General features: G+C 25.9%; 10 protein-coding genes and 1 non-coding gene across 11 annotated transcripts; 8 read left to right on the forward strand and 3 right to left on the reverse strand.

Annotated features, from left to right (window-relative positions):
• Positions 1-50: 50 nt before the first annotated feature.
• On the forward strand, positions 51-572 carry T552_02597 (hypothetical protein). The gene is made up of 3 exons (XM_018371131.1): positions 51-224; positions 276-398; positions 448-572. Exons 1-3 carry the CDS (start codon positions 96-98, stop codon positions 526-528), a joined length of 333 nt encoding a protein of 110 aa, XP_018225296.1. The 5' UTR covers positions 51-95; the 3' UTR covers positions 529-572.
• T552_04168 (hypothetical protein) lies at positions 448-2,399 on the forward strand. The gene is made up of 6 exons (XM_018372219.1): positions 448-792; positions 837-903; positions 950-1,221; positions 1,272-1,803; positions 1,847-2,098; positions 2,145-2,399. The coding sequence occupies exons 1-6, from the start codon at positions 778-780 to the stop codon at positions 2,324-2,326; spliced, it is 1,320 nt and encodes a 439-aa protein (XP_018225297.1). The 5' UTR covers positions 448-777; the 3' UTR covers positions 2,327-2,399.
• A 10-nt stretch (positions 2,400-2,409) lies between these two features.
• On the forward strand, positions 2,410-9,152 carry T552_02598 (hypothetical protein). The gene is made up of 22 exons (XM_018371132.1): positions 2,410-2,682; positions 2,726-2,879; positions 2,929-3,078; positions 3,120-3,622; positions 3,670-3,815; positions 3,859-3,994; positions 4,045-4,269; positions 4,311-4,505; positions 4,550-4,708; positions 4,753-5,040; positions 5,085-5,306; positions 5,347-5,604; positions 5,650-5,817; positions 5,859-5,967; positions 6,016-6,120; positions 6,165-8,221; positions 8,265-8,341; positions 8,387-8,435; positions 8,478-8,598; positions 8,644-8,667; positions 8,712-9,062; positions 9,107-9,152. Exons 1-22 carry the CDS (start codon positions 2,680-2,682, stop codon positions 9,118-9,120), a joined length of 5,514 nt encoding a protein of 1,837 aa, XP_018225298.1. The 5' UTR covers positions 2,410-2,679; the 3' UTR covers positions 9,121-9,152.
• T552_02599 (phosphoribosylglycinamide formyltransferase) lies at positions 9,142-9,899 on the reverse strand. The gene has a single exon (XM_018371133.1). The coding sequence runs from the start codon at positions 9,850-9,852 to the stop codon at positions 9,187-9,189; it is 666 nt and encodes a 221-aa protein (XP_018225299.1). The 5' UTR covers positions 9,853-9,899; the 3' UTR covers positions 9,142-9,186.
• Positions 9,900-10,032: 133 nt separating this feature from the next.
• Positions 10,033-11,595, forward strand: T552_02600 (hypothetical protein; the record flags this gene model as incomplete). Its single annotated transcript, XM_018371134.1, has 8 exons — positions 10,033-10,104; positions 10,152-10,367; positions 10,418-10,521; positions 10,700-10,867; positions 10,921-11,167; positions 11,219-11,356; positions 11,401-11,520; positions 11,560-11,595. The coding sequence occupies 8 exons, from the start codon at positions 10,033-10,035 to the stop codon at positions 11,593-11,595; spliced, it is 1,101 nt and encodes a 366-aa protein (XP_018225300.1).
• Positions 11,596-11,629: 34 nt separating this feature from the next.
• Positions 11,630-12,485, forward strand: T552_02601 (hypothetical protein; the record flags this gene model as incomplete). The annotated part of the gene is made up of 4 exons (XM_018371135.1): positions 11,630-11,654; positions 11,704-11,870; positions 11,917-12,031; positions 12,076-12,485. 4 exons carry the CDS (start codon positions 11,630-11,632, stop codon positions 12,483-12,485), a joined length of 717 nt encoding a protein of 238 aa, XP_018225301.1.
• A 104-nt stretch (positions 12,486-12,589) lies between these two features.
• Positions 12,590-13,620, forward strand: T552_02602 (hypothetical protein). Its single transcript, XM_018371136.1, has one exon. It carries the CDS (start codon positions 12,633-12,635, stop codon positions 13,572-13,574), a length of 942 nt encoding a protein of 313 aa, XP_018225302.1. The 5' UTR covers positions 12,590-12,632; the 3' UTR covers positions 13,575-13,620.
• Positions 13,621-14,348: 728 nt separating this feature from the next.
• On the reverse strand, positions 14,349-15,584 carry T552_02603 (hypothetical protein). The gene is made up of 4 exons (XM_018371137.1): positions 15,472-15,584; positions 15,297-15,430; positions 14,961-15,248; positions 14,349-14,914 (listed from the first exon to the last, which is right to left on the reverse strand). The coding sequence occupies exons 1-4, from the start codon at positions 15,548-15,550 to the stop codon at positions 14,393-14,395; spliced, it is 1,023 nt and encodes a 340-aa protein (XP_018225303.1). The 5' UTR covers positions 15,551-15,584; the 3' UTR covers positions 14,349-14,392.
• Positions 15,585-15,948: 364 nt separating this feature from the next.
• T552_05036 lies at positions 15,949-16,019 on the forward strand. Its single transcript has one exon. It is a non-coding gene; the product is annotated as a tRNA-His (tRNA).
• A 1,074-nt stretch (positions 16,020-17,093) lies between these two features.
• On the reverse strand, positions 17,094-18,389 carry T552_02605 (hypothetical protein). Its single transcript, XM_018371138.1, has 4 exons — positions 18,113-18,389; positions 17,911-18,070; positions 17,293-17,867; positions 17,094-17,253 (listed from the first exon to the last, which is right to left on the reverse strand). Exons 1-4 carry the CDS (start codon positions 18,341-18,343, stop codon positions 17,140-17,142), a joined length of 1,080 nt encoding a protein of 359 aa, XP_018225304.1. The 5' UTR covers positions 18,344-18,389; the 3' UTR covers positions 17,094-17,139.
• A 97-nt stretch (positions 18,390-18,486) lies between these two features.
• On the forward strand, positions 18,487-19,045 carry T552_02606 (prefoldin, alpha subunit). The gene is made up of 3 exons (XM_018371139.1): positions 18,487-18,608; positions 18,659-18,760; positions 18,802-19,045. The coding sequence occupies exons 1-3, from the start codon at positions 18,532-18,534 to the stop codon at positions 18,998-19,000; spliced, it is 378 nt and encodes a 125-aa protein (XP_018225305.1). The 5' UTR covers positions 18,487-18,531; the 3' UTR covers positions 19,001-19,045.
• The last annotated feature ends 482 nt before the right edge of the window (positions 19,046-19,527 follow it).

The following is a 19,527-nucleotide window of genomic DNA, read 5'->3' on the forward strand; positions in this document are numbered from 1 at the left end:
TTGATATTATATGCAAAGGCATTATTTTCATTATTTTTATGTTAAATTAAATAAGTATAGGCTCAGAAAGTTTTATTAATATATTTTTTAAATGTATGGATAATAATAGAGATGTTCTATATCAATTTTATAGACCATATTCAACTATTGTATGGAATGGAAATGCCTTTCTTGGTCTATCTTACGCAGAATTTGTTAAAGAACTTCCTATTAGTCACCATGAAGTAGTTTTGGACATTTTTATTGAAAATAAGTTAATAAAATATACAATTTAGGTTCAAAGTTTTGATTGTCATCCTATTATTTCAAGTATGAATCAAGATGGTACATGTAGTATTGTACTAGTTGTATCTGGATCTGTTCGGTATGGAAATGAGCAACAATTAAGAGGATTTTCTGTATAATTATATAAATTGGATCAAAAATGTATATCTAATTTTATTATAGGATACATTTATTTTAAAATCAGATTTAGAAAAACCAGGAATTTATTATATAGCAAGTCATTGTTTTCGACAAGTTGTTTAAGCTTTTATTATATTTATTAATTCTTTTTTGGTTTTTTATATGGTAATGTTTAATATAAAATGTTTTTATTGATTTCATTTTATAATCTTTATTATTATTTAAAAAAAATTTAACAAAGATACATATTAGCATTGTTTTAAATATTAATTAAATTATTTTATTAATAATTATATTTCATTAATAATTATATTTTATTCATAATCTAAATCTTATTTTTATAACCAACCAACGACACTTAATAAAAATCTAATGGATTTTTTAAAGGTTTTTATCAAGCAATAATTTAAATAAATATTAATATATGTTAGGATCTTGGAGATGCTTTGGATATCCCTGGTTTTCCATGGAAAAAGCTTATTATTTCATTTATTCTAGGTAATTTATTATAATATTAAGATATTGAAAATTAAATTCTTTTAAGTCCAATATGTTTTTGAACAATTTTTAACATTAAGACAATACAAAAAGCTTAAAGAGAAAAAGCCATCAGCAGCTTTAGAAAATATTGTTGATATGGAAACATATAATAAAAGTCAAGAATATGGTAGAGCGAAAGCAAAGTTTAGCCTTGTTGCGGAATTGTATGAACTTTTTCAGAAACTGCTTATTATGAAATATGATATTCTTCCTAAGCTTTATAGTTTTGTTAAATTACTAGTAGATCGGTTTTTTTCAGAGAAGTTTTCTGGAGAAGTAAAAAAATATAGAAATATTATAATTATATATTTAATTAATTGAAATAGATTTTTTATTCTATGTTATTTTTCTTTATCTTAAATTTACAATCTCTATTTCTAAATCTTCCAGTTTCTATCTATTCTATATTTGTTTTGGAAGAAAAATTTGGATTTAATAAACAAACATTTGGTCTTTTTATTGCAGATTTGGTTAAAACTCAAGTATTAATTGCAATTATTGGAGGTCCTGTTCTTTTTGTATTTCTAAAAATTGTTGCATACTTTGGCCAAGCATTTTTTTTTTATTTATGGCTTTTCGTATTTATATTTCAAATTGTACTGATAATAATCTATCCTACATTAATTCAACCTTTATTTAATAAGCTTGTTCCTTTACCTGATGGAGAATTGAAATCAAAGGTTGAAGAATTGGCATCTAATTTGAAATTTCCTTTAAAGAAACTTTATGTAATTGATGGATCAAAAAGATCTGCACATAGTAATGCATATTTTTTTGGTTTACCGTGGAATAGACATATTGTCATTTATGATACATTAATTGAAAAATCAGAAACTGTTGAAATTATTGCAGTATTAGGTATTTATTATTATTATTTCTTATAATACTTATTTTGTTATAGCTCATGAATTAGGCCATTGGGCATTGTCTCATGTAGCGAAAATCTTAGTAATTACTCAAATTCATATATTTTTTATATTTATGCTTTTTTCCATTTTTATACAAAATACTTCTCTTTATCAATCATTTGGATTTCATTCAGATAAGCCAATCTTGATAGGCTTCGTCTTATATAGTGATATTCTGACACCTGTAAATGGTCTTTTAACATTTTTTATGAATATTTATAGCAGGAAAAATGAATTTGAAGCAGGTACATTATTTAAAATTTATAATACTATTATAAATAAATATTCTAGATGCATTTGCTGCTAAACTTAATTACAAAAAAGAACTTTCAAGTGCGCTTATAAAGCTTCATATTCAAAATTTAAGCACTATGGATGCTGACAAACTTTATAGTAGTTATCATTACTCACATCCATTACTGGTTGAACGTTTACGTGCTCTTGGTTATAAACATGAATCAAAGTCTGAGTAAAATAATTACATTTATTAATAAAATATAAAAATAATTTATCTAATTTAATAAAAAACCTTTATTTTTATCCAAATTTCGATTTTAAATCTAAAAATTAAATAAAAAAATGGATTAGTTAATTCAATTATTTTCTATTTTTAAATAAAAAATAATATAAATATAGTATTTTTACTGATATTAGGAGGACGGCTCTAAGGAAATTGTTAATTCTTAGTTTTGATAAGGACAGCAATGAAATATTGGCAAAATCTAAGCAAATATGGGAAATATTAGTAAAAAACAAATTGAAGTCGCAAAAAGGCGGTATTTTGAATGCTATTGGATACAAATCACAGAAAAAAGATGTTATACAGATGGTGGTTTTATATAGGATTATAGAAGTAAAATTTATGAATTTAGACTCCTCGTGAATTTCACGCAACTATTACAATATGTGAAGCTATAATTGACTCGAAACATTTAAATTGTACAAAAGAATTTATACAAGAGATTGCAGTTATTTTAAAATCTTCTTATGGATCATTTACATTATCATCTTTTTTGGATGTTGATAGTTAAATTTAATTTTTGAAAAAGAATTATAGTCTAAGATATATTTTTAGAGGTATTTTATCTGAAAGATTTGGCAAATAAAAGTACGCTTTCTCTTCTTCGTTTTATGGATATGTTCCCTGGATATAAAACAGATATTTTAAACATATTTACTGAATATATTGAAGAGGTTTTACTGGAATTAAAAAATTCACTGGATTGTAATATCTTTTTGATATTAGCTTATAACTTACAAATATAGCTTCTATAATATCAGAAATACATCTTCCATTTACATCATTATCTGGTTTTCTAAAAGCACTTAAAACTTCAAAATTTCTTCAATCAGATTTTGAAATTATGACTATAGTCGAGCCTTTAAAGTATTTACTTTCAGAGACTTTTTTATCAAAAATATTAAATTTAATAATAAAATTTGAAAACGAAGATATAAATCAGAATATACCATTTTTAACTAAAAAGCATTCTAATGAACTAGTATTAGGAAAATGTCTAATATTAACAAAAAATTTAATTTTTATAATTCAGAAGTATATTTTTAAACAAATAGTAGGAAATGATATATTTGATTGGGAAGAAATTCTAACAGATAATACTTTAAATTTTGATAATGTTCATCTCGAATTTTCCGCGATTACTTCTATAGTTCAATGTTTAAAAGATACCATTAAATATCTTAGCTCACTTTCTCGATCTAATATTGTTGAATCCAATACTTTTCAGAAAGTGTTCTCCTATTCATTAGTATGTTTATTTTTTTCAATTTAGTAGTTATTACTGAATAAAATTAGAGAACGACATGTCTTTGCTGTATGATTATTAAGGATTTTTCATTAATGTCTAAATGGTTTGAAAAACTTTTGGAGTTTTCACATGAAGGGTTTAGTACTATTTATACTATTGCTATTCAAGATGTTTTTGCAGCAATTGCTCTTCGGTAATTTCTTTTATATTTGTTTTTATTTCTAAAATATGATAAGCTTTCCGGATAATGCCAGTGTTATTATTCAATATTTTCGAATGCATATTCTTCATTTTTCAGATTCTGTTACTAAACTTCAATATAATGACGAGCTTACTGCATTGGTATCTAAAAGACTTACATATGTTCTTAAGGTATATATATATATATATATATTATTTATAATTATGTCTCATTTAATTAGCATTCTTCGCAAGATGCTGTTATTACTACTATATACTCTTTAGCAAATTCTATTTCTTCAAATATTCCTAAAGCATCCTCGGTAGATCTGCTTATTCCTTTAGATCAACGAACAGTAAAAAGTAGTATATCTTTAATATTTAAAACAGATTCTCAAAGACGTATTATCCATTATAAAATTGTTGACGCTATAACTCAAATAGCAATTATGATACCTGATGAAAAGGTTAATTTAGATATGTTTTATAAAGTTTCTAAATTTCCAAGATAGCTGCATTGTCTATATCAATTCTTATACAAAAATATGGCAAGATAGATATTGAAGTTGACAAAATTATTTTAGAAAAACTTGCCAATGTAACGAAGGCAAAATCAGAAAAAAATGTTATGAGTATAATTAAATTTTATTCACGAGTTGCGGAAGAATTGTACACTTATGGGCTAGATACTGTTTCAGATGCGGTAAATTTTAACTATAGTTTCTTTTTTTATTTATTTTATAAAAGTTTCAATCATCTCTTTCAAAAATATCATCAAATATGGAACAAAAATCTGGATTATTAACATTTTATCTTAACAATTTATTGAATATTATAATAAGATGTGATAAAGTTCCTGAAAAACAAAATGAGACTGAAAAAAAGAGCGAAAACAGAGACTTAAAGGCATAATATCACAATAATATTTTATCATCACTAATGATGTAAAGGATATTCAGGATAATATTCTTAATATTTTGCATCCTTTAGCAATATTGCTTCAGAAATTTGATGCAGAGCATTCTTTTGATTCAGAAACAATTCTTCTTTTTTGTAATATGTGGTTTACTTTCGTTTTATGTGGGTTTACTCAAGGATCTGCTCTTGTTGATCAAAATATCGAGTCATTGAAAATAATTGCAACATATTCTCCTCCATTGGTATTAGATAATGTTACTACTCATTTTGAAAGCGATCTAGAATTAAACACTGTTTTGAGAAGAGGCGGTTCTCAGAAAGTAAAATAGAAAATATGATTATCTTTTTTTTAATAAGACAATAGGATCTTAATTTTCTAAGAGAAACCCTTTCAAAAGCACTTCCTTCTTGTGCACATGAAATCAAATCAGCTTCTTATTCAAAAACAGTATATTTGTCATCAGTATTTCTTTTAGAGACTTTAAGAAGTAGTGCAGGGATTTGTTCATATACATTTGCTTATTTAAAAAACACTAATATTAAAGAAAGTGATATTGCAACATGCATATCAGCAATAGCACATTCGGTATATTTTGTCTTTTATATCCATTATTTAATTGCTTTAGGCAACTAACGTTTTTATTTCATCATTTGTTTTTAGTTCAAAAGAACCAGAAACTTCATTGCTACTTTCAAAAGAAATGAAAAGATTACTTCTTAGTTGCTCTCATAGAATGAAGCAGCCACGTGAATTGGCTCTAAAATGTTGTGATAAGGTTATTTCTTCAATGCCATCAGTATTATGTTCTCAATCAGTTCTTTATACGTTGCTTGAATCACTATCATTGTTATGGTATAGTTGTGCAAATGAATATTTATCCGAGGTATAATATAATTTTATTATTAAGTATTTTATGACTATTATCTAGTACACTCCTCAATACATTTTTTCATCATCTCGTGGTCATTTATCTTTAGAATTTTCAGACTCATATATTGAAAGAAAAATAATTCTTCGTGATCTATTAACATATGCAAAAAGATGGCTCACCCTTGCATTACAAATTAGTCCTTTAGATCTTAAATCACTTTTACATGTATAAATGTGTTTTATATTATATTATGTTAATATATATAGACATATCTTTCTGATTTTGATGATTCGAGTTCGACTAGCAATATTTCCTTAGGGAAAACTGTAGCATTAGATATTGGAGGATCGTTATCATATATAGATAAGAAAATGTGTAAGTTATTTGAAGTTTATTGAGTTGAATTTGCTTAAATGTACTTAGTTGGAGATCTTCTAACAAATGTTTCATCTGAATTCATCTCAGAATATACTATTAGACAATTGAACAAATTCCCTGCGTCAATATTGCATCCAATGCGAAATGGTGGTAGTAATTTCTTTTTTTTTAATTTAAATTTTTAATCTAATTAGATTCATATACTATTCAAAATGATTTTAGTGATAATGGTTTTATCACTAGTGTGTTACAGAACATATCTCAGATAGAAAATGATTTGAAACAAAAAAAGAAACTCGAAATAAAGGAATTAAAAGATTCTTTACAGAAGGTTGCTACCTGTATAATTACTGGCACTGAATATGAAAAAATTTTGGCACGTTATATTGTAAGAATTCCATTTATGATTTTAAATGTTCCTTCTATAAAACTTGGAATATCTTTATGGACGTGGATAATAACTGAACGATCTTCACTTCATATTCAGCTTCTTACAGAGATATCCAGAAATTTCCAATGGTCTATTAGAAGACGACAAGGATTGTTTTCTAGTTCAATTGATCCATTAAATGCTTTTGCTGAACCTATGGAATATCTTCCAACTGATAGAACGATATATGATAAAGAAATTCGAAAAGCATCAAAATTGTTTACTCCCCATCTTTTACTTACAAATTTTCTTTCAAGTCACTTACAAGCTTTTCATAAGGATTATAACGTATTTAGTATTATTTCATCTTTTTTTCGTTTTATAGGTACTGCTATATCAAATAAAAAATCAAGTAAGCATATTTTATCAAGAGAATTGCATTTTCATTTATTCAATCTTGGTTTTAAAATATTAAAATTTAAGGATATTGATCCTATAATTTTTATAAAAACAAGGAAAGTGTTATACTCAGCAATTTTTGCATGGTTTTCACGAGTACCAAAATGGGCATTTGGGGGAAATAAAGTTCAATTAGAAACAGAATTAAATCTTCTTACAGTTATTCAAAATGCTATAGAAACTGATAATACTGTTATAACATCATCTTTTTATGATGAACTTTTTGATAATTCTATTCACGAGAAACAACAAAAGCTTCTATATCTTTTAGTCAGTCATGAAAAATATCGCATATCAACCTGGCTTAATGTTAGAGCGATAGGATTAAGCACGTATAATATAACTACACTTTGGGAAAACATTTCAGATGAACAATGGAAAATGTTTGTCAATACCGCATGGAATCATGATCCTATTCTTGCTGTCAATTTAGTTCATAGATTTAAATCAAAAGACTTGCATAAAAAATTAAAAGATTTAATCTTAGAAAATCCATTCGATGTCATTAGTTGTCCAAGCGCATTGAGTATTCTTTTTGATAATTTTTCAGATGTTACTGCTTTTCAATTAAAATATCTTCAATTTTGGTCACCGGTTGTTCCTCTTACAGCTATTACATATTTTCTTCCAATATACAATAACGATGGATTTATTTTGCAATATGCAGTGAAGATTTTGGAACATTATTCATTAGATGTTATATTTTTCTATGTACCTGAACTTGTTCAAGCATTACGATATGATACTTTGGGCTATATTGAACACTTTATTATTGAAACGAGTGTTTTATCTGAATTATTTGCTCATCAAATAATATGGAACATAAAAGCTAATTCTTATAAAGACGAAAATGCATCAGAGCCGGATTCTATAAAACCTGTATTAGATAGGGTTGTAGAACGTATAATATTATGTTTTACTGGGGAAAAAAAAGAGTTTTATGAACGAGAATTCAATTTTTTTAACAAGATTACATCTATTTCAGGGAAATTGAAACCGTATATTAAAAAATCTAAACTTGAGAAAAAAGAGAAAATAGATCTAGAGATTTCAAAAATTGAATTAGATACAGGTGTCTATCTTCCAAGCAATCCAGATGATATCGTTATAGGTATTGATAGAAAATCAGGAAAACCATTGCAAAGTCATGCTAAAGCACCTTTTATTGCAACTTTTAGAGTTAAAAAAAAAAGAGAAGTTTGTACAAATATTGAAAGAAACATATCGGAGGAAAACTTAAATAATGATTCGAATGCAGAAATTAATCAAGAATTTTGGAAATCATCAATATTTAAAGTCGGAGATGATTGTCGTCAAGATGTTCTTGCACTGCAATTGATTTCGATGTTTAGAAATATATTCAATGATATTGGTTTGAGTTTATATGTTTTCCCATATAGAGTTATTGCCACTTCACCTGGGGTATATATTTATACTTTCTTTTAACAAATATAATAATTTGTAGTGTGGGATTATAGATGTATTACCAGATAGTATTTCTCGAGATATGCTTGGTCGGGAAGCTGTTAATGGATTATATGAGTAAGTTATATTTAAAAATATTTTAATGCTAATTATTATATCAAGATATTTTATAACAAAATTCGGCAATGAAAATTCTATTGAGTTTCAAAAAGTAAAATTGTTTTAAAATTAATGGTTTAGTTAATGAATTTAGGCCAGAAACAATTTTGTTCAAAGCATGGCTGCATATTCAGTTATAACATATCTTTTACAAATAAAAGATCGTCATAATGGTAATATTATGATTGATAGAGAAGGGCATATAGTACATATTGGTAATTTTTTGTTTTCTAACTAAACGTTCTTATTAATATATATAGATTTTGGGTTTCTTCTTGATATAGGTATTTTAATTCATATAAATATAGGTTTTAATTTATATAAATAGCACCTGGGGGAATTACTTTTGAATCTTCACCGTTTAAGTTAACTAGAGAAATGATTGCAGTTATGGGAGGGAATCAGAAAACTCAACCATTTATTTGGTTTCAAGAATTATGTATTAAAGCTTTTTTCGCATGCAGACCGTACGCTGAAAATATAATTGAATGTGTAACTCTCATGTTAGATTCTGGACTTCCCTGCTTTAAAGGAACTACAACTATTAATAATCTTAGAAGTCGTTTTCATTTAGATCAAGAAGAACATGAAGCTGCACGAACAATGATAAAACTTATTAATAATAGTTACGAAAATAAACGAACAATTATATATGATCAATTTCAATCAATTACTAATGGTACTTATATTTAACTATTATTAAAATATACTAATTCAACATAGGTATTCCTTATTAACTCGTACATATTCGTTTAAGGATTCAATGTCATATATTTTTTTAAAAAAATATTAATGACATCAATTTACTTATTTGTAGCGTTTAAAATAATTGATATTGCCTCCACTATAACTTCATGTTCAATTTTGTGCATTCGTTCTTCAAATTGACTAAAAGTTTCATCATTTAACATAGGAACTTCCTTAACAATAATTGGTGTTCCTTGATCAATATTTTCAATAACTTGATGTACCATAACCCCCGTTTTCATAATTTTTCCCTCACAAAAAGCTTTATATGCCCTTTCTATCGCATGTATTCCATCAAACGTTGCTGGAAGTGCTGGATGAAGATTAATAAGTTTAATTCCATATTTTTCTAATGGATCAAGGCATGCATTCGATAGAATATGCATCCATCCTGCACATATAACTAACGCCGGATTTTCTTCAATAATAATATTCGAAAGATCCCTATCATATTTATATCGTGCTATTTTAATCCCTGTTGAATTAGGCTCTTCTTTTCTTTTATACGGAAGAAGAAGATGTATTGTAGTCGGAATTCCTACTTTTTCTGCTCGAATAATACCATATGCCGATCTCGTATTCGAAATCACTCTAGATATATATCCATTAATTCTCTTAGATGCACATGCATCAATAATTGCTTGAAGATTTGTACCCGACCCGCTAATTAGAACTACAAGTTTATTTTTTCCATTTTCTCGACAATCCATTAATGTACCCATATTTATTCAATATATATATATATTATAACTTATTATATATACATTTCCTTGATTTATTTCTTTTATACTTAATCTTTAAATTTTTCAAAAAAATTTTAAAAATCGATTATTTGATAGCTTTAAATAAAAAAAGAAATATTAAGACGGTTTAATAATTCTTATTTTTTTCATTAGAAAAGAATGAGTTATCTTGAGTATTCAGGGTTTTTATTAGAAGAAGAAACTGAATATGAAAAATACTCACGTTTAGTGGTAAGTTTAAATAAGAAAATCAATAAATTTTTAAGAAATAATATTAGAAACAAAATTCGGATGCTTTTGAATCATGGGAAGGGTTAATTAGGGTGGTAGAGACTATGGATGGAGGATTAAATAGGAATTCGTCGCCACAGGCAATTGGAGCGATGAGAGATGCATATGATAGATTTCTTGCGAAATTTCCATTATTATTTGGATATTGGAGAAAATATGCAGAATTGGAGTTTTCTATAGCAGGAACGGAAGCAGCAGAGATGGTATATTAATAGTATAAATAAAAGGAAATAGGTTATAATGATAATAATAGGTGTATGAAAGAGGAGTAGCAGGTATATCTAATTCAGTTGACCTATGGACAAATTATTGTGGATTTAAGATGGAAACAAGTCATGATGCGGATGAAACAAGAGAGTGAGTATTTATAATTGTTTATTATTATGGTTATAGTATTTTTTTTGTTTATATTTGAAAAAGTTGAATAAAATAACTAATTCTATAAATGTTTAATAGAATTAGGAAGTGTAAAGTATTTGATTAATTTGTTATTTTTTAATTGTATTTTATTGTGTTAACTGATATAATTTTTTAGATTATTTGAACGTGGAGCAACCCATGTTGGTTTAGATTTTTTATCGCATCCTTTTTGGGATAAATATATTGAATTTGAAGAACGTATGGAGGCGCCGGACCGTATTTTTATGATTCTAGATCGTGTTATTCATATCCCAATGCATCAGTATGCCCGTTATTTTGAAAGGTATATAATATATATATGTATGTATATATATATAGCTAAGAAATAAATTTCAGATATACACAAGTTGGAGCAACTAGACCTATATCGGAATTGCTTCCTGCTGATGTATTGAATTCTTTTAGACAAGATGTTCTTGCAGAGCCGGCATCTTCTATTCAAGCAGGACAACAGCAAATAAAGATGGAGCGTGGTGAGCTTGAAATTGAAAGAGAAACTAGAATAAGAATACATAATTTACACTTGGAAATATTTAATCGTACACAAATAGAAACTACAAGAAGATGGGTTTACGAAGCAGAGGTATACTTAGAATATTATATTTTTTTTTTGGTTTTATTAAATTTAAATTAGATACGTCGTCCATATTTTCATATTAATGAGCTAGATGAAGCACAATTAGTTAATTGGAGAAAATATTTAGATTTTGAAGAAACAGAAGGAGATTTTAAAAGAATACAGTTTCTTTATGAGCGTTGTTTAGTTGCATGCGTAATTATTTTCTAAATTATTGATCATTATTATTAATTTAAAAGGCATTATATGATGAATTTTGGTTTCGTTATGTTCGATGGATGTCTGCACAGGAAAATAAAGAAGAGGATGTTCGATTAATATATCAACGTGCATGTTCTACATTTGTTCCCATATGGAAAGTATTTTCTTTTTGTTCTAAATAAATTTTAATAAATCAGTCGACCTGCTATTCGTCATCAATATGCATATTTTGAAGAAGCTCTTGGTCATGAAGATATTTCTAGAGCTATGTTTGAGTCTATTCTCGTTAAACGTAACATTTTCATAATATCTATATTTTAACATAAATTAATATATAAAAGTTCCGGGCCATTTAGAAACGATTATTTCATGGGTCAATATGGAACGACGTCTTTCTTCAGGCATTGACAATTCTATTGCTATATTAAAACGATTTATTGATAGTAATACATGTGATATTTATGCGAAGGCGGCTTTGACTACAGAATGGATCAGATTAATTTGGAAGGTATAGGATATATTATCGTTTAATCATTTATTAATTATTATATAAGATTAAAGGCTCTCCTGAAGAAGCTCGTAAAATGTTTCAAAAAAATGCTTCAATATATCTTGACAGTCGCTATTTCTGGATTAATTATTTAATGTTTGAAATGGAACAACCTGTTTGTAAGTAATATTATATTTATTTTATATTTTATTAATAATTCAAGCTCCTGATACTGCAAAAAATGCACATAATCGAATTTCTGAAGTTATTACTTTAATTCGAAAAACAGCACGTCTTCCTCCACTTGTAATTAAGGATTTAACCCATGTTTATATGGTTTATCTTCTAGAGCGCGCACCTATTCCAGGTGCTATTTTAGAATACAATAGGTTGGATAGAGAAGTAAATGGACCATTTAGTGTTCAAATTGAAAATAAACAAAAATTATCGGAAGACGGTGATGCTAAAACATATGAACGCAAACTTCGCTTAACAAATGGACATCCTGGTGTAGAAATTAATGAAGCTGATATTCGTGCTGGAAAAAGTCCTTATGATAAATATTATATCGAACAAGGAGAGATACCACCCATCACTGTAGGGCATAATGTTCAACAAGAATCATATTCATAATTTTTATAAATTTAAAATATAACATATTTATTTTTTAAGTAGATAAATATTTGGGATTTTTTTTGTAAAATTGCACAAATTTTATTATTTTTTTATATATAAATTCATATAATTTATATTTTTCAAGTTTCGACTATTTTTGAAAAAATGTCTGAAAGTCATATATTCATTGGAAAACCGAGTCCTTCTCCACTTAAAATAGATAATCTTTCTAAAAGGAATTCGTCCTTTGAAGAAAAACCTCAGTGTCAAACAAAACATAATGAATTACATACTGAAAATGCTACAAAAAATTTGCCAGATAAACATAAAAATCAATCACTTTCTGAAGGAGAAATGAATACGCCAGATAGAACATTATTTACACCGAATTCTCAGAGATCCAATCATAATCTCTTATTATCTTTTAATTCGCCGGCAGTATCTTTTGCTACATCTAGTATGAAGTTACCACCTCTTCCACCATCTACTCCAACAGAAACACAAAAACTTTTATTAGATATGAGTCCGGAACCTGTATTTGTAACACCAAGGAGTATTCCTAAGTATACATTACATGATCTTGAAAAAGAAAGATCAAAGTTACGTGCAGAAATAGTAAATTTGGAATCTCGATTGCAAGGCCGTGAAGCAGAAATTAATGAGCTTCGTACACATGTTGCAAAAATTGAAGACATTGTTTCTATAATGGAACGTGAAAAAAATGATCTTGTTATTTCATGGGAAAAGGAAAGACTTCAATTAGAATCAAAAATTTTGTCATCTTTATCTACAGATTCAAAAACTATATCACCGATTATTGATCAATCAGTTTTAACAGAATTAGAAAGTAAACATCAAGAGCAATTAAGTATTTTAGCAAATGACTTGCATCGTCAATATTCTCAGAAACACCATCAAAAAGTTCAAGCACTTAAAACCAGTTATGAAAAAAAATATGAAGCCAAAATCAATTCCCTTCAAGAAAAACTAGAAGAAATGAGTCGAATGTTAGAAAATGAGCAGAAGGAAAAAATGGAAATTATTTCAATGAGTGAAGAATTGATGAAAGTAATGGAAGAACGAGAAGAAAAAGAGCAAAAAAAATAATTGCATGAGATTATTACCATTATTTTTTATATTTTATTAAAAATATGAATGTATACATTAATTAGGTGTTAATAAATTAGTGTTTATTAATTAATATTTATGGAATAAAACATTTACTGGTTGTGTAATGATTAATTTGGGATAAGTGTGGTATATATACGGTTTATTCAACTAGTAATATTAAAAACAAGAGTTTCAATAATATCATTTTCAGCTCAAAAATGTCCTGCATTGTTGGCTTTGATTGTAGTTAAGCTACTTGAATCATTTAAACTATCCTAAAATTTATGATAATTTCTCCAGGAAAGTAAAAAAGCAAGTAAATCTTTTCAATTATAAATAATTAAACTTTTCTTATGTAAATTAATTGATGTAAATTGAAAAGATAATCCAAGAAAACATTTAAGAGATGATAAAAGAAGAGAAATAAGAAAAAAAATATTTTTTCGATAGGCGAATCCATATTAAAAACAACTATAGCTCCATAAGAATAACCACTTAAAACCATTTTATCAATTTTCGGGAAATTTGTAAGAGCATATTTTATGACAGTCTAAAAATCTTGTTCAGGATAACTTAACCAGCTTATTTTACTTTTAAATCCTGATGCGTTTTGAAAGTTAAATGTAATTGCTAGATAATTTAAAGATAACAATGTTTCTGTAATTATTTAATTACATTTAATAATACAGAAAAAAAGACCTGAAACTGTTACAACAACGTGATTATTAAAAACTCCTATAATCCAAAATATGTAAATTTATTCGAAATATGTTTTTTAACTTTATTATATTTATAAACATATATAAATAATATAATTAAAAAACAAGTTTACGTGCAATAGATTTTGTATTAAACTTCATATCAGATATATTACCATCCCATATAAGACTAATAGAGCCTGCTTCATTCCCCTCAATATTTCTTTTTGGTAATTGAGATGGAGGAGTTGGCCGTGGATGACTAGAAAAATATTTACTTTTAAGAGCCTGTTTTGCTGATGGACGTTTTAGTGGGTCAAATAATAGTAGCCACTCTAATAAGCATAATTCATCATCACTAGCAGCAGTAAAAAGAACCCTATGGTTGACAGGTTTTGGATATTGCTTAAATTCCACAAAATCTGGAAGACGGCGCATTCCTGGCCAGTCTTCATCTGTTGGAGTTCCCAATGCTCGAAAAATTGTATCGAGTTGATCGACATCAGTATTTCCAGGAAGATATGGTGTACGAAGCATAAGTTCTGCGAATATACAACCTATAGACCATATATCAACACCTGTACCATATGATTTTGCTCCAAAAAGTAGTTCAGGAGAACGGTACCAACGAGTTACAACCTAAATTGGAAAGATTAAGTAATAAAAAATGAATTATAATATCTACTTGACTAGTCATATTTACATATGGATTTCCGTAATCTCTAGCAAGACCAAAATCTGCAATTTTAAGAACACCATTTGCATCAATAAGAAGGTTATTCGGTTTAAGATCACGATGAAGAATAAAATAAGAATGAAGATAATGTAAACCACGTAATGTCATAAGTAACCATGATTTTATATCAGAAGAAGAAAAAATAAGTGATTTATCTTTAATAATTAATTCAAGATCAGATGTAAGAAACTCGAGAATTAAATTTAGATTTCTTTTAGATAAAAATACGTCAATAAGCTATTAAATCATAGTAAACATTTAGTTTAAAAAAAATATCATAAAAACCTCTATAATATTTTCATGTTTTATTTCACGAAGAAATTTAACTTCTCGAATTGCAGATATATCAAGACCCTCTTTTAATTGACCAATTTTTATTTTTTTGATAGCTACTTTTCTATTTGTAGATAATTGTCTACCTATTTTCTTAATTAAAAATAATTAAGTAAAAATTACATACCCAAATAAACGATAGCATAAGTTCCCTCTCCAACTTTTCTATCTTTAACATATAATTTGGTTTTATCATCAGTATCCATAATATTTAAATTTTAAAATTTTGAAACAATCGATTAAAAATTAAGGTATAAAAAACTAAACGTTTTATTAAAAAGCTTGTTATTGAATTTTGTAAATAATCAAAAATAAATTGATATTATTATATAACTTTTGATTTATTCTTTAATATATAATATTATTATATTACTGTCGTTTTATTATTAATAATCTTTAGTAGGTTAAATTTAAAATATTTACTTAGAAAAGATTTTGTATCTTATTTTATCAAAAATTTTAATATTAAAGCATTTTCTATTTTTTAAATCTTAAATTTATATAATTTTAATTTTTTATAGAAATATCATTTAAGGAATTATAGATTTAATATTTAAAATAAATATATTACATTTTTATAGTAAATATTAGGGACTAATTTTAGGCTCGTATGGTGTAACGGTAACACTTCACATTGTGGCTGTGATGCTCTAGGTTCGATTCCTAGTACGGGCAGTTAATTTTATTACAATCTTAGAATTTAATAAGCAAGTTTATAAGGTTTAAACAATACAGTTATAATATTATATATTAAATTTGTGTGGTATTAATTAGAATAATATATGAGTATATTTTTATTATTACAATATATAGATGAAATATATTAAGTTGTATTTTTTAACATCGTGTATATAATTTATAATGTAATTCACTTTATATGCTTTCTATATTTAAGTTGAATAATATATTTGTTTTCTATTCCAATACTAATTTATTTAGTACAATATTTTTACCGAAAATATTAGTTACTTTATAATCCTATAAATTTATTTTATAATTAATAAATCTTTGTTAGTATATCTATATTTATCTCTTAAATAATTTTTAAAATAACGAATTACACTATTATTATAATATATCTAATAATTAACTTAATATTAGTATATATCTTAAAGTAAAAATTCACTAATTATAAAATATCTGGGTTATAGAATAAAAAATAGAAAAATATAGAAATAAAATTTGTAATATCGTTATTATTTGAAATTGGCTAATTAATAATTGAATAAATATAAAGTACTAGAAATAATTATTTAATACTGTATTCATAATTAATATTATTTATTTTCTATTATTTTTTCAATTTTGTATCTATAAAAACTTTAAAGGTAATATTCTATCAGATAATAACTAATTGATTACAAATCAAAATTTAAATAAAAATATCAGAATTCAATATTAAAAGAATAACTTGAATTTAAGATTTCTTTAAATTATAAATTAATATTGAAAAATATTATAAAGATTATAATACTCAACTATATAATATGAGAATCCTTTATAAATATTTATAATTATGTGTTTTTTATATCTAAAACTCTTTAAAAATATACATAGATAATTATCATAATAATTCTTACTACTCTTTTTTCTTAAACATTATCTATAGATATTTATAATATATAATATCCTTTATTTATTTATGAAAAAAATAATCCCATAAATATATATTATATTTACATTATTAAGAGCTTTTAAAATTGTTATGTTAAAAATTTATCAATCTTGATTATATTTTGTTTTTCAAATAAAAGTTAATAAAATTCCAAAAAGTATGCTGATTTAAATTGACTAATTAATCATTAATAATTTCCGGTGATTTAGTTGGAAGTTCTGGTAAGTATCGAAGATATGGTTGACAATGCCACCATTGAATCTTTTCATTATTATTATTTTCCGAAATTGCTTTCTTTCAAAATTACCAAAAATTATAACTAATAAAAAATACCTTAACTAAGATGTCAAGCTCTTCAACTATTTTAAAATATTTTTCTAATTCGTTTGATTTTACTTCTCTTAATTCATTTCGCAAATGAACATATTTAGATAATCCTGTACGAAGGATTTTAAATAAATGTGGCTTCACCGCATTTATGCAGCTTTTATCATTTTCTAATCCATAATTTACAATAATGTCCAAATATTCTTTAGCAATATCTGTAATAACTGGAGGTATATCAGAGCGATTAAAAATAGATGGATTATAAAGATTTCCTTCTGCAGACATAACACCATCAGCTTTTGTTTCTTTCAAACATTTATCGATATCATGAGGCCAAAGAATATTTCCATTAGAAAATATAACAATATTTGAAGGTAGGTTTTCCCTTAAATATAAAATTTGACTCCAATCAGATAATCCAGACATACTTCCCTTTTGTTCTCTTGTTCTTCCATGCACCGCTAATATTGAAACTCCTGCCTCTATAATCATCTGAGCATATGCTAATGTTTTTTCTTTATCCGAAAAAATGCGAATTTTAGCAGTTATAGGTATATCAAGAGACTCATTAATACGTCTAACTATATTATTTACTATTTATCATGCTAATTATTTCTTTTGTACTTATTTTTGAAATCAAACCCCAATTTTCTTGCAAATAAGCGCCATAATATCCACGTTTTGCAATATTTTGAGGACACCCAAGATTCAAATCAACTGCATCACAATTTCCTAATACGATTTTTGACGCTTTTAAAAAATCCTCTGGATCATTTGCACAAAACTGAACCTATAAGTATTATATATAATTGCTTGTAGAACATACTTGAACAATTAAAGGTCGATCTTCTCCATTATCCAATGTACTCCAGACATTTTTACGATATTGAGGAGATGACCAAAAATTTTTTGCATGAAACATAGGAGTATAGCATAAATCTGCACCATGTCTCCGTGACAAAATTCTCCAAGCAAGTTCTGATTGATCAACCATAGGTGCAACAATCCGTGAAGGACTTCCAATAGAATTCCAGAACTCTCTACAACGAAGACCCATTATTATATTTTAAAATTATTTTTTTATTTTAATTTTATTCATTAAACAACATTAAAAATTTAATTTTTAATTTTTATAGTAAAATTAATTTTAAACTATATATTTATATAAATTAAAATTTAATAAAAATGATAATAAATCATAATTTAAATGGCTCTTCTATTAATCTTAAAAAATACATTTCTTTTATGAATGATGTGTTACAGCCGAAGCTTTATTCACTTATAAAAGAAAGAGAAAAGTTAGATAAAAGTTTATCAGAATAGTATTATTAAAATACAGGAATTTTATAGGTTTTGTATTTATTTTTAATAGTTTTAAGTTAAAATCACATATTTTGCAAATTCAAAATGAAAAACTTACTCAAATGAAAGTAATGGTTGATATAGGATCAAATTTTTATGTTCAAACAAAAATGTATATCTTCATTTATTTGAATTAATCTAATAAAATTACAGTGAGGATACCTCTAAAATAATTGTTTCATTGGATTATAAAGGGATTTATATCGAAATGACACAGGATGAAGCCTTAGAATTTATTGATAAAAAAGAAAATATTATCAGAAAAAAAGCAGAAACGAAATCTAGTCATATAAATCAAATAAGAGCATATATTATTATAACATTAGAAGCTATATCAAAAGTTTTATCTTGAAAAAAAATATATAAACGCTTTTGAGTGATTTTTTTCTAATATTTTTTAAAACTGTTTGATATTTTAACTTAGTATTTAAAGTGACTATAAATCTCTATCTTTAATTATTATTAACCCAATATCTTATACATGTTTTTACTTGGGTTTAGGCATAGGATCAGTATCAAGGCCAGGGCAATCTTTGACTTTTCGTTAGTTTTTATCATGGTAAAATTACTGCTCACCGTGTGTATTTCTCTTTTGCCTGACATTTATTCTGGCGACTGGATATTGTCTTTCTGTTTCTATGTGATGTATAATTGATGAAAAGCACATTTTTTATATATTTTTTCTGCAATTTAAAGTAGTATAAGCGAAAATAGAGAGAAGAATGTGTTTAATGGAACCAAAAATGCATGTCAAATATCATTAATCAAGTATTTTTTGATTAAAAATAAGGATCAAAAAAGGATTGATTATAAATCAATATTGAAAACAATGCAGTGATTAAAGAAAAAAATTAAGAATTAGTTATTTGAATGAAGTTA

The sequence above is a fragment of the Pneumocystis carinii genome (assembly GCF_001477545.1).
Source record: "Pneumocystis carinii B80 chromosome Unknown supercont1.11, whole genome shotgun sequence".
Lineage (NCBI taxonomy): Eukaryota > Fungi > Ascomycota > Pneumocystomycetes > Pneumocystales > Pneumocystaceae > Pneumocystis > Pneumocystis carinii.

Excerpts from the sequence above, each read along its gene's own strand:
- T552_02597 (XM_018371131.1), top strand. The coding sequence starts at position 96 with ATGGATAATAATAGAGATGTTCTATATCAATTTTATAGACCATATTCA. Across the intron at positions 225-275 it reads TTCCTATTAGTCACCATGAA|GTTCAAAGTTTTGATTGTCA; the intron begins GTAGTTTTGGAC and ends TATACAATTTAG. Across the intron at positions 399-447 it reads AACAATTAAGAGGATTTTCT|GATACATTTATTTTAAAATC; the intron begins GTATAATTATAT and ends ATTTTATTATAG.
- T552_04168 (XM_018372219.1), top strand. Across the intron at positions 1,222-1,271 it reads CAGAGAAGTTTTCTGGAGAA|ATTTTTTATTCTATGTTATT; the intron begins GTAAAAAAATAT and ends TAATTGAAATAG. Across the intron at positions 1,804-1,846 it reads TGAAATTATTGCAGTATTAG|CTCATGAATTAGGCCATTGG; the intron begins GTATTTATTATT and ends ATTTTGTTATAG.
- T552_02598 (XM_018371132.1), top strand. Across the intron at positions 5,818-5,858 it reads ATCTTAAATCACTTTTACAT|ACATATCTTTCTGATTTTGA; the intron begins GTATAAATGTGT and ends TAATATATATAG. Across the intron at positions 5,968-6,015 it reads ATATATAGATAAGAAAATGT|TTGGAGATCTTCTAACAAAT; the intron begins GTAAGTTATTTG and ends AAATGTACTTAG.
- T552_02599 (XM_018371133.1), bottom strand. The coding sequence starts at position 9,852 with ATGGGTACATTAATGGATTGTCGAGAAAATGGAAAAAATAAACTTGTA.
- T552_02602 (XM_018371136.1), top strand. The coding sequence starts at position 12,633 with ATGTCTGAAAGTCATATATTCATTGGAAAACCGAGTCCTTCTCCACTT.
- T552_02603 (XM_018371137.1), bottom strand. The coding sequence starts at position 15,550 with ATGGATACTGATGATAAAACCAAATTATATGTTAAAGATAGAAAAGTT. Across the intron at positions 15,249-15,296 it reads AACATGAAAATATTATAGAG|CTTATTGACGTATTTTTATC; the intron begins GTTTTTATGATA and ends ATGATTTAATAG. Across the intron at positions 14,915-14,960 it reads ATGTAAATATGACTAGTCAA|GTTGTAACTCGTTGGTACCG; the intron begins GTAGATATTATA and ends TTTCCAATTTAG.
- T552_02605 (XM_018371138.1), bottom strand. The coding sequence starts at position 18,343 with ATGGGTCTTCGTTGTAGAGAGTTCTGGAATTCTATTGGAAGTCCTTCA. Across the intron at positions 17,868-17,910 it reads GGGTTTGATTTCAAAAATAA|TTAGACGTATTAATGAGTCT; the intron begins GTACAAAAGAAA and ends TAAATAATATAG. Across the intron at positions 17,254-17,292 it reads AGCTTGACATCTTAGTTAAG|AAAGCAATTTCGGAAAATAA; the intron begins GTATTTTTTATT and ends TAATTTTGAAAG.
- T552_02606 (XM_018371139.1), top strand. The coding sequence starts at position 18,532 with ATGAATGATGTGTTACAGCCGAAGCTTTATTCACTTATAAAAGAAAGA. Across the intron at positions 18,609-18,658 it reads GATAAAAGTTTATCAGAATA|TTTTAAGTTAAAATCACATA; the intron begins GTATTATTAAAA and ends TATTTTTAATAG. Across the intron at positions 18,761-18,801 it reads TTTTATGTTCAAACAAAAAT|TGAGGATACCTCTAAAATAA; the intron begins GTATATCTTCAT and ends ATAAAATTACAG.